Genomic DNA, 11,106 nt, shown 5'->3' on the forward strand with positions numbered 1-11,106 from the left:
TTCATGTTCTGCATTGGTTTCATGGCCAGCCCCAGATGGAAAATATCTTGGTTTGAACTTTAGGTTTAAGGGTTTGAACTTTAGGTTTGAACTTTAGGTTGAAGGGTTGCATTGAGGGTAAGTGCATATGCTTTTGGCTCTAAAACCACTGGTATTCCCTGGCAATGCTTTACAGCATCAACCTTCATAAGACATTACAAACTGGACGTGTCTCAGTCCGCAGAGGCGTCATTTGAAAGGAGGTTCCTCCAACAGATTGTGTCGGGGGCCACAGTCTCCTAGCAGCACCTTCCTCCCAGTTCGAGAGGGCTTTTGTAGATCCCAGATTACAGGAGGACAGGACCCTCTCTGCTGGGAAAAGGAACGCTGGGTACTTACCGTGACACGTTCATTTCCTGCAGAGAAGGGTCCTGGCATCCTGCCCACCCGGGTGCTGCCTGCGGCCTCCGACCCTGGCTGCCTCTTGGTGGACCTGCCTGGTTCTTCTTCTTCTTGTTGCTGGATTGGTCTTTCGGAGTTCTTGTTTGTTCTTGGACTAGTTTTTTCTAAGGTGTTCTAGTTAACCCTTAGCTGATGTTACTAAAGTTCAGTTCCTTGATTACCTTGCTACTCACTTGGCTTGTTATTGACTGAGGCTCAGGGGGGCTAGCTCCTCCCTATATAGGGGCCGGTCTTTTGTTTATAGTCCCTGCCTACAAGAGCAAATAGGAGGAGCTAAACACAGATTACAGGATGCCAGGACCCTTCTCTGCAGGAAATGAACGTGTCACGGTAAGTACCCAACGTTCCTATTTATTGCAAAGTGCCATGTCCCTCTGGCTTTCTAGTGGCAAACTCTGTGCTGGAATGATGGCACATGTGCCCACAGAGAGGGCTCTGAGTGCCACCTCTGGCACGCATGCCATAGGTTCGCCATCACTGCATGGCCATTGATCACACTTTGTGTTGCTTTGTGGGGTGGGAGTTAAGGCTGCTTAGGGTTCCCCCAGGTCTGTTGATACCTTCTAATGCTTCATCCCTGCATAGTTCCATTTTGGACACATGAACAACAGCAAAAATCACTGGAAGTGCAGGGAATGATAAAAAGTGTTACTGTTGAATGCTGCATAGTAATGCAAAAAAAAAAAATACCGGCAGAGCTCTCTGGTTTAGATACTGGATAACAACTAAGCTTAGAGGATGAGAAGGGGAACAGGAAAAAGATCAGGTAGCCCATGCTCAAATTAACATAGCTGTTGTTGTCAGGTGTGTGCATCCATGGTGTCCATGTTCTTTATGGAAAAGAAAGTGCAGAGATCTCTCGTTCTCTGCCTGGTGCCAAGGGCCAGTGTGCCCTCTCCCTTGGTACTGCATTTATTGCTGATTTTTAAACTACGTTTAAGGGTTAGTAGGCTGCCCTATATCCACAGAAGTGGGGATCTTACACAGGTAGCATGGACATCAACAGTATGATCAAGTAAACACTAAGGACAAGACTGAGAGGGACAAAGAAACCCATCAACCAGCTCAAAACAGTACAAGCAATATTAAACTGTGAAACAAATGAAAATGTTCTAGTGAAGAGATGTGTATTCAAGTAGTGCCTTGGCAGGTGGGCATCCCAAAGTCTGGCTGTCGCCAATGGAAAAGTCCTACATTCACACTCAGGTTGATAGGTGGAATAGTATTACTACTGGGAGGGAGGGGGAAACCAGCCACCCTGAACTTATGTCTTCTCTTGCTGGTCTTTTGGCAATGTGAATCCCTTTTTGCAAAAGAGGGAATGCTTCTTCCCGGTGGCTCTTCAGCGTTGCCACTTCTTAGGGAATCAGGGAAATCGTGATTTAAAACGGCTGCTACAAGAAGATCGTCTCCGCTTGCGGCCGTTGGAGAGAGGCTGGGTGGAATAAGAGTGTAATGTAATGTTGCACCACATTTCATAATACGATTATATGATTATGTCCCCATAAAACAGGATGAAATGTTCCTAAATGAGATAGCATTATTTTATTAGGGAGGAGCTGGCTAGCTTCTTGTCCCTGTATAGTTTGTGCATCCAGATAAATAGGAGTCGGTTCCAGTTGATCAAAAGATACTGGAATCAATTCCAGTTGATCAAAATCATTTTAATCATTTTAATTCTTCTGCAGGCGGTGACTCTGTATTTGGGATCAAGAAATTGTTGGGCAACAACAGTGTGCATTTTCATTCCTGCAGTGTATAGACTGATTCACTGAAACGAGTGAGGAACTTTACATTCTCCATCTAGTCTTTCTTCGATGCAGCTCTTCTCTGCCGGCAGCATCTGCCAAGACTTGCTGCATAGTTCAACCCTTCTTTCCATCCCAGCTGTTGTAATACTAGTATTCTCACACCCCCAAGTGGCTGAACATAGGATACATGCTGCTAGTTCTGATTGTGGAAATGAGGAAAGTTTCTTGAGTTGCTTCCTTTTCCTTTCATAACCGTGGTCCAAGAAGCCTTGGCATCTTGCAAACTGTTAATAACGGGTCAGACTCTCAGTCTTTGGTTTTAAATGTCCTTTGTACTCTTTGCTTGAGGCCTCAGGCAAAGAACCAATGCTACACCTAGCTATAATCTCATGTTAAAAATCATTTTTATCATGTTTCTAAGCATTATAGTACAAGAAAAGGGTATATCACTAGTACTGCTGCAGCCTCATGGGAATAAGACACAATCTTGCATATGTCCATTTTGCCTCAGGTTGTTAAAAATGCGTAAAGTGTGCCAGGTGTCCAACTCTGTCGTTCTTCTTTGTCACTGCAGCTGCAAACAAAATGTTAAAATCTATCTTTTGTCATTGTTCAGAGCAATAGTTAGGCAACTTTTGGCAGGGCCAGTGGCCAGTTTTCTGCCCTTGTTGCCCTCTGGCCAAAAATGTAAGACCAAGCGACAACCAAAACAAAAAGCCTTCGAAGGGCCAGACGTCCTTGGTAGGCTTTTATTAAACATACAAAGGGCACCTTGTGAACTTTAGTGCTCCTGCCACTTTCCAGGAAAAGCAGTTTTCTTTGGCTTAACCAGAAAAAGAACAATACAGAGGGATCTCAAAAATATTAACAGTGCAAAAGCAATACTTGATCGCTCCTGGCATTGGCATTTCCACCTTGGTGTACTTTTGGGTGCAGTTTCAACCCAAATGTTTTACTAGGCAGCGTTGAAAGCATTGAAAGTCATATCTTGCCCTGTTTTGATATTTGTGTACAAACTGGATTGCAATGTACTTTTGACTATTTTTAGAGAAATTGACAGGTCTGGTCAGAGAAATCATTCCGGTGCAGCCTTGGAAAGGGATCCAAGCCCCTTTCCCCCTTTTTTTCTGTGACGAGAAACTTTGGAACTATATCCTAAGGCAAAGTTTTCCCCCTCTTTTTTCCAGCGGTTGTGCGAAAATAGCAGGTGTGCAGCTTTTGCACACCTAGTTAGGATTTTTCAGTAAACTAGAGCGTAACAGTAGCAGTGCTGGAGGGGAACTTGCCAACACAGGCTCTTACTTTCTCAGCTGTGTTTACACAGCCCTTAAGAGAGCCATTACTTTCCCCCCTCGGACGAAATAGCTCTTGAGTTGCTTCGCAGAAAACCTTACATGACATAATGGACTCCAGAAAGGATCTATCTTGTTTTCCATCCTTATGCAAGGTTAGAGAGCCAAGACATGTGGCGCTGTATATCTTTTCCCTTCTTCCAGCACCTCTACCGTCTAAATACGCCCTTGTTTGTGGGCAAGCGCATGGTTTGGTAACTTAGCGTGAGCTTCTGAACGGTAATAGATGTGGGTTGTTAAACACAAAAGTCAGGTCTTTAAAGGATTTTGCTATTGGCTAGTAATATGGTGTTATCCGTGTACCTTATATCGTTGGTTTTCCTTCCTCCAATGTTCACACCTTACATCTTCTGTATCTAATCCTGCTTTACGTATGATATGTGCAGCAGCATACAAGTTGAACAGATAGGGTGATAAAAACTCAGCCTTGTCTGATTCTCCCTATTCTATCCTAACAGTAGCTCCTTGTCATGCAGTTTATGCATCGGGACAGGCAAACATTGTGGCACCCATTTATTTGGTGGGGTTTGAGATGCTCATTCCATGGTACCCATAGAACCTCCCTCCAGCATCATAGTTCAGAGGAGCGGGTTTTCTTCACATGAGTGGAGTATGTGCTCTAACCCTTTCCCCTCACAACTCCAGATGCACCTTATCATGTTTCAGACTTCTCTTTCATGAGGAGAAGAAACATGCTTCTCTTCTGATTTTAAGCAAAGAACCTGGGACTGCTTATAGTTCCTAACTGTTCAGTCGTGCATTAGTTGTTCTTTAGGTAATGTGCCTGAATGTGGAGCCGGGTGGGCTCTGAAAGTATAATAGAGGTGTGTTACTACAAAGATGATAATGGACAAAATACAAGATATGGATACATATCTAAATCTGGTGTCCAGGAAGAGTGTTGCCTTTGGTTGTGTTGTTATGGATGCTTTCTGCTTCAATTTGTGGCTGAGCCAGTAGCAGATTGAGGGGGCGAGCACCATCTTTTGGAGTTAAAAACCAGCTATGGATGGGCTGGTAATGGGATTTGTTATAATGAGATGAGGGAGAGCACACCTTGGCCACCAAGAAAGCTCAGTTGTTGTCTCTGTCTTTTCTCACCATCTCCTCTGGTTCAGTCTGTGGTAAGCGCTACAAGAATCGCCCTGGGTTAAGCTACCATTACGCACATTCCCACCTTGCGGAGGAAGAGGGAGAGGACAAGGAAGACTCGCAGCCCCCCACACCTGTCTCTCAGAGATCGGAGGAACAAAAATGTAAGTTGCCTACCTCTTCCGGCACACTTCTCGAAGGCAAGAAGTTATTTACGGTGGTTGGCTTCATTTCAACTGCAGATGAGGCTTGACTGGTGCCTGAATTTAGCACTTAGATTTAGGAGTCATACTAAAATAGAGGGATGCCCCTGAGCAAATACTTACTGCCTTTTGTTTCCCCACTGGATCCAGCCAATCTGAAATTAGGGAATAGTGTTCACTTTTAGGTGATACATCTTCCAGGCAAGAGTTATCTCCCATTATGTCTCTCATTTTGCAAATTATACAGAACCAGGTTGGGACAGTAGTGCCCTTTCTCCAAGGCAGTGAACCAGGCGAACACCCTCTGAGTTGTCTAATCCTTTTCATTTTTGCTGGCAAATTCCTCTCTACCTTCAATTGTTTTAAGGAGAATTCTGTTAGGTTTTCAACCCACATATAACTATGGTAACTGTAGTTACCATCCATGGTTCAACTTAGGTTTCAAGTGGCAAGTAAAGGGAGAGTGGCCTGGGCACAGAAGATGGAGAAGGAGCCAAAGAGTGCTTCTTATGCCACGCAGGAGGTGTGTGTAAGTTTTCTTTAGTATTGAGGTTAGGTTGGGCTGCAGCTTCAGAAGAACTAGTTGGAGGTGGGGTGTCTTCTTGCCATTTGATGCTGAAATGCCTTCTTTCCTCTTAGCCAAGAAAGGCCCAGATGGCTTGGCCTTGCCCAACAATTACTGTGACTTCTGCCTGGGAGATTCCAAAATCAATAAGAAAACAGGACAACCTGAAGAGCTGGTTTCATGTTCTGACTGTGGCCGATCGGGTATGTGGCTGGATGATGGCGAGGCTGGGTCCTCCCAAGCGTTGCTCTGTGTGCTCCTTGTGTGGCTTGTGGATGGAAATAAGTGAGGTACAGAGGGCAGTGTTTTTGGTCTGTTTACCTCTCTGCTTTCCCACTTTGGAAGGCAAGAATAAATAGAATAGAGGGAACTGCATGTTTCATTTCTCTTGTTGGGAGATTCATCTCAATGCCTCTTCTGCTGTTTCGTCCCCACCAGGACACCCTTCCTGCCTGCAGTTCACACCAGTCATGATGGCAGCAGTGAAGACCTATCGCTGGCAGTGTATCGAATGCAAGTGCTGTAACATTTGTGGGACCTCTGAAAATGATGTGAGTACCCTCATCCCCATCGCAGAGCTGAATCTCCTGCCTCTAAGACTGAGAATGGATTCAAACTTGCCCATCTCTAAATAAAAGAGATTAAGATTTAGTAAGAACTTTGGTTGGATGAAGAAGAGAAGAGCTCCTTCAGACTGGTCCTTAAGTCTCAGTCTAGCTGACCCCATAAAGTGGTTGCTAAGTAGTCATAAGGTATGTGTATTGGGGAAAGCCAATGTCGGTGGGATATTGAATCCCCCCCCGAACCACCCCCCATCCCAAAGGAATAATCTGCATTCTCCTTTTTTGTCTTCATCCTTTCCTCCCCATTTTGCTTAGGACCAGCTGCTCTTTTGTGATGATTGTGACCGTGGTTATCACATGTACTGCCTCACGCCACCCATGTCAGAACCACCTGAAGGTAAGTGCTGCTTAGTTCCCTGTTTCCCCTCCATCTTTTCACTATGTGTAATTTTGAGGTCAGAAGATAGCGGGGGCATGCATTGAGCAATAACACATTGTATATGACACGTTGTATATGAGATAAGACACATGTGCATGTGCACATTGCAACATATGGGGGCTTTAAATTCTGTTACGTTCCTGAGAGTAATGGGACATGCATTTGGGGGGGGAAACAGTGCGCACAGCATGACATAGCAAAGGTTGCTGATGTGTAGCAAACAATTTACTGACTCATTTCCTGAGCCACAGCTGACTTGGTGTTTTGAAAGAACGCTTCCAGCCAGAGGCCTGCAGTTTGTGTTAATCTTAAATTGCCTGTTAATTTTTACATCATGGAGGAAAGGGATTATGGGGTCAGGGTTCAAGCTGTTACCAGAGCTACATAACTACACTGCATCAGACAAGGAAGCAGTCCTTTTATTGCATGCCTTTAGACTGAGGGTAGAATACTTGCTACTGAAGGGGTCTTGAATTTAAATCCAGAGAACCCTGATTGAATATGAAGCAGGTATGCATGTTCAAATGCAGGAGAGACAATGTGGAACAACATAGTCAAGCTGATGTTGGGGCATAAACATAAATGCATTCGCCTACCTTCTTCACTTCCTATTGCAGTCACTGCACCCAAGCAGTAATTGGCTGTGGAGAGAGGTAATGTCAGTTACTGAATATGATGCCTCTGGTCCTTTGCCCTGGAGACCTCAGAGAATTGGGCCCAAGTATCTTCCTCAAACTGTTGTTGGATATATTTGTTTAGTGTTTGCTAGCCAAGGTGAAGACATCTTATCATGGGTTGAAATGTATGTTAGCGTAAGGTGTGTGCTCAGCGAGAGGGCATCATTAAATTAAAGAGATGTCTCACGACTGAGCCTCAGCATTTCTATCCCATAGTTTTACCTACGAACTCAGAGCTTTGTACATAGGACTATCTAACCTTTTCCTCACTTGGCAAAATGGGTGGGACCACAAGACCAAAAGGTACCCAGGCTTTTAAAACCTCCATCCATCGTGCTGCACTATTGCTTCTTTAGGCAGCATCCCTCACTCAGATGGTACAATAGGAACGGTGGGGGGGACCATTGGTTTTGTAAGTGCGCATGACTGTTCCAACTCCATTTCATCCCAGAGGCATCTGCATGGTTTGGAGACTGTTTACTTAGATTCTTTGTCTGTGCCCTCTTTGTCTTTACAGGGAGCTGGAGCTGCCACTTGTGTCTGGACTTGCTGAAGGAGAAAGCCTCGATCTATCAGAACCAGAACTCCTCCTGATGGGCTGCAGAGGAGAAAGAGAGGTCAAGAGAAGAGACACCTTTGGTTCTCTGCTGCATTACAGGGCTCTTTTTTCCTTCTTTCTTTCTTGGTTTAGTCTTCTGTTACACAGCCTTCTGCTCTTCGTCCGTGTCTTCTCCCTCACCGGTTGGGTCAGGCCTCTGCTGACTGTCTCCGTCCTGTGCACAGTTTCAGGGTACGATCCCGCACCCCATAGCTTCTGCCCTAGATGTAAGGAATTCATGGTCCTTTCCTCGGGAGGCCAAAGTGTTCACGGCTGGCTCAGAAGCGCCAAATGGAGATCCCTGTTATCTATGGCCTTAATGTTCCAGGATAAAATCTTCACTTGAGCTGGGTGCGCACCTTGTAATATGTGCTGTATGAAAGGCAGCTCCTTTCATCTCACTGATATGCTATTCTATCAAGAGTGAACTCTCACGCTTCTGTCTTGTGAGCAGAGCTGGCAGCTTGGAAAAGAAAATCTCTTTGAGCATTATGGCTTTTAAAATCCTTTCTCCCCTGTGTTCCAGTGCCACCCAAGTTGGCTAAGAAATAACTCAACACAAACAGAGGATATTGAGTCCTGCCCATTCAGGTCACCTGCATCTCCTTAAGAAAGTGGTTTTGTTCCCCAACATGGTTAATATTGATCCAGTACCAGCTTATTTCAGCCTTTGAATCCCAAGGAAATCTGCGTCATACTGGTGGAAACCCAGCCTTGGACTTAACTCAGACAGGTGTGAAAACAAGGTGACTGTTTTTCCCAGATTGGAAAAGATCTTGAAAGATTTGCTCTCGCTCTGATGGAGGCTGGATTCAAATCCAAAGAACTTTCTCTCAACCCAAAAGCGCCCTCTCCTTTTTTTCACGAACCGTTACCATATTTTTAACCAGGACTGTATCTTGGGGTTGGGGAAAGCCCTTTCTCCGTAAGAGCTTGTCTCCATCTTATTTTATCATGTCCCTCGCCTGTGGGGTTTTGACCGCAGTTCTAAGGTGGCATATCTGTGTAATGGTGGGTTTTAATCATGTTTTTAATCCCTGGAGAGCCTGCCCCTGTTTTTTGCTTGCATTTTAGATTATTCCTCTTGTATTACGCTTTTCCCCCCCTATTTGGTGTAGAAATAGCTTTGCTTGTTTTTGGACCTCTGCAGGAAAATGGGTGTCGCTTGAAGGGCAGAGAGCGGACAGCCTCCTGTATGGATGATCCTTTACCTGCCTTTGTGGAGGGAGCATCCTTCCCTTCTGTTAAGCAGTAGAGCTCAAAGGAAGACCATCCCAAGGCCTTTTGCCCATTTCCCCACCCTCCATGCATTAGGTGCCTCTCTGTGACATTGGCCACTGGTCTCTGTGCCACCTTCTGTGGGCCACTGTATTTTTTTTTGGGGGGGGGGATCTTAGCCTTACTTGACTTCTGCCAAGTTTTTATTTGTCGCACCGTATGTATGTGCGCGCGCATGGATGTGTGGGAGGGAGGCGGTGAACGGTTACGCTTTTCATCCCTTACTGCTGTCTGGTGAGAATCTAATGGGAGCTGGCACTAGCTGACACTTTGTAAACTGCTTATTGAGTGCTTAAGCGCACTGGTAAGCGGTATAGAAATGTGCTTGCTATTGCTTTTGCTGTGCCGGAGTGAATGAAAATGATTTCTCCCTTCCATTGCCCGCTTGGCTTTTGCCTCTTCGTTGGAGGCGTTTGTCCTCGCAAGTGACCGTTTGAAAAGCCCTTCTTGATTCCGACTCCTCCTTTTTCAAGGAATGGCAATTGGAAGTGTTCTTCTCTGGAATAGGGTTCTGTGTAATAATATATGAGATATGTGCCTGTTTTTTTCTAAAATTGACTTCAGACCTACCTCCGAAAGCCCTTCCCCTATTGACGCGTCTTTCCACGCTCCTTCGAACCCATGTTCCCTTTTACTTTTGTGTTAGGTGGTGCAAGGTGGCTGAGGAATGCGAGAAGGGGCTGCTACAAGTGTTGTGCCTCTCTTAGGTTAGGAATTCAAGTTTATCCCAAACGTGGACACTAGAATAGTTTGGTTTAACTTCACATAAGGCCTAAATTGTGGAAGGATGCCATCTTGGTATCACCACACTGATAGATAGCATAGATCTCTGTAGGGGAGAAAGGGGCTCTTTGGCAATGGGATGGGAAGAGTTGGCCCCTTTGCCTGTGTGTTATGCCAGGTTTTCATGCGGACGAGAGGGTTTCAGGGTTTAAATGTCATTGTTTTCCTGTGAACTCTTTGAGGTTCGTTCGGGGTGCCAAGAGTGGTCTCCAGGTTGAGGAGAAGGTAGCATCATTGCGCACTTACATAACCCTGGATCTCTTTTAGGGCCACAGCGCCACAAAAGGAACTCGTTTAGTTTCCTTAGCGTTGCACTGGATTTCTCTGCGCAGTTTGCGGAGATGGCGGCGGGTCGAGGAGAAGGTAGTTGGATGCACAAAATGTGGAGGTGCCTGTCATTGAGGAAACACGACGGGGCGGGCTTGTCGTCCCAGCCCCAACATTCAAAGCATCACACCTGTGTCTTAAAAACAAAAATCATTACCTGAATAAAACACCAAAATGGCTTTTTTTGACTTCTCTTTTATTGTAGTCTTACTGTCTGTGTGGTGGGGATAGGTTAAACAGTAATAATCCATGTGCAACCCCTGCTGCGTTGTGAGGATTTCATGCTCAGGTTAGTTTGTTAGGTTGAGGTCGGGTGGCATAAGCCTTGGAAAAAGAGAGAGCGAGAGAGAGCAGGTTCAGGCTTCTTACATTGGCTTGGTTCGATGCTGTCTTTTGTGGCATGGGACAGTCCTCAGTTTCTTTATCCTTTCTTCTTGCATCCTTTCATTTCTTAAGGGCGCTCAGGAGGCCAAAATACCTCAGCCCTTTGCTTTTTAAGTGCCCGCCTGTCGGTTTTGCGACCCCTTGCCCCCGAGTTGTCGTCCTTCCCCTACTTTGCATCCCTCCTTCCTCCTCTTCCTCTTCCTACCTTTCATTTTAACCGCCAAGGATTGCACATTTTGTTGCAAATGCATTCATTTTGCGAAATGTGGGATTTTCATTTGAAAGAGAAGTTCTGAGGCTCTCCTCCTGCCCTTCTTTTTATTGCCATTGAAGCTAAAATGTGTTTTGGCTTTTTCTTTTTTATTATTATTTTAAGGTACTGTAATAAAACATTAGTGAATAAATATCATTTTTACACAGAAGACTGCTCTCTCGTTTCTGTCCTCGAATCCTCTTTCCCTGGGCGAGGCTGTGAAAGCAAATAGGCGGCATCACGGCGCTCCTCCTATTTGCTCCTGTTGGCAGGGACAATAAACAAAAGACCGGCCCCTATATAGGGAGGAGCTAGCCCCCCTGAGCCTCAGTCTTGTTCCTGCCTATGCTCCTAGCAGGATGTGTCTCTTCGAGCCAGCAAGGTTTTTCCTTCTCCGAAA

At 45.3% G+C, this 11,106-nt stretch overlaps 1 protein-coding gene across 1 annotated transcript; it reads left to right on the forward strand.

Moving 5' to 3' along the window:
* Positions 1-4,322: 4,322 nt before the first annotated feature.
* LOC121915592 (zinc finger protein ubi-d4-like) lies at positions 4,323-10,875 on the forward strand. Its single transcript, XM_042439933.1, has 6 exons — positions 4,323-4,344; positions 4,585-4,800; positions 5,479-5,607; positions 5,843-5,955; positions 6,283-6,364; positions 7,601-10,875. The coding sequence occupies exons 1-6, from the start codon at positions 4,323-4,325 to the stop codon at positions 7,675-7,677; spliced, it is 639 nt and encodes a 212-aa protein (XP_042295867.1). The 3' UTR covers positions 7,678-10,875.
* Positions 10,876-11,106: the final 231 nt, after the last annotated feature.

Source organism: Sceloporus undulatus, chromosome 9, assembly GCF_019175285.1.
Source record: "Sceloporus undulatus isolate JIND9_A2432 ecotype Alabama chromosome 9, SceUnd_v1.1, whole genome shotgun sequence".
In the NCBI taxonomy this organism is placed as follows: domain Eukaryota; kingdom Metazoa; phylum Chordata; class Lepidosauria; order Squamata; family Phrynosomatidae; genus Sceloporus; species Sceloporus undulatus.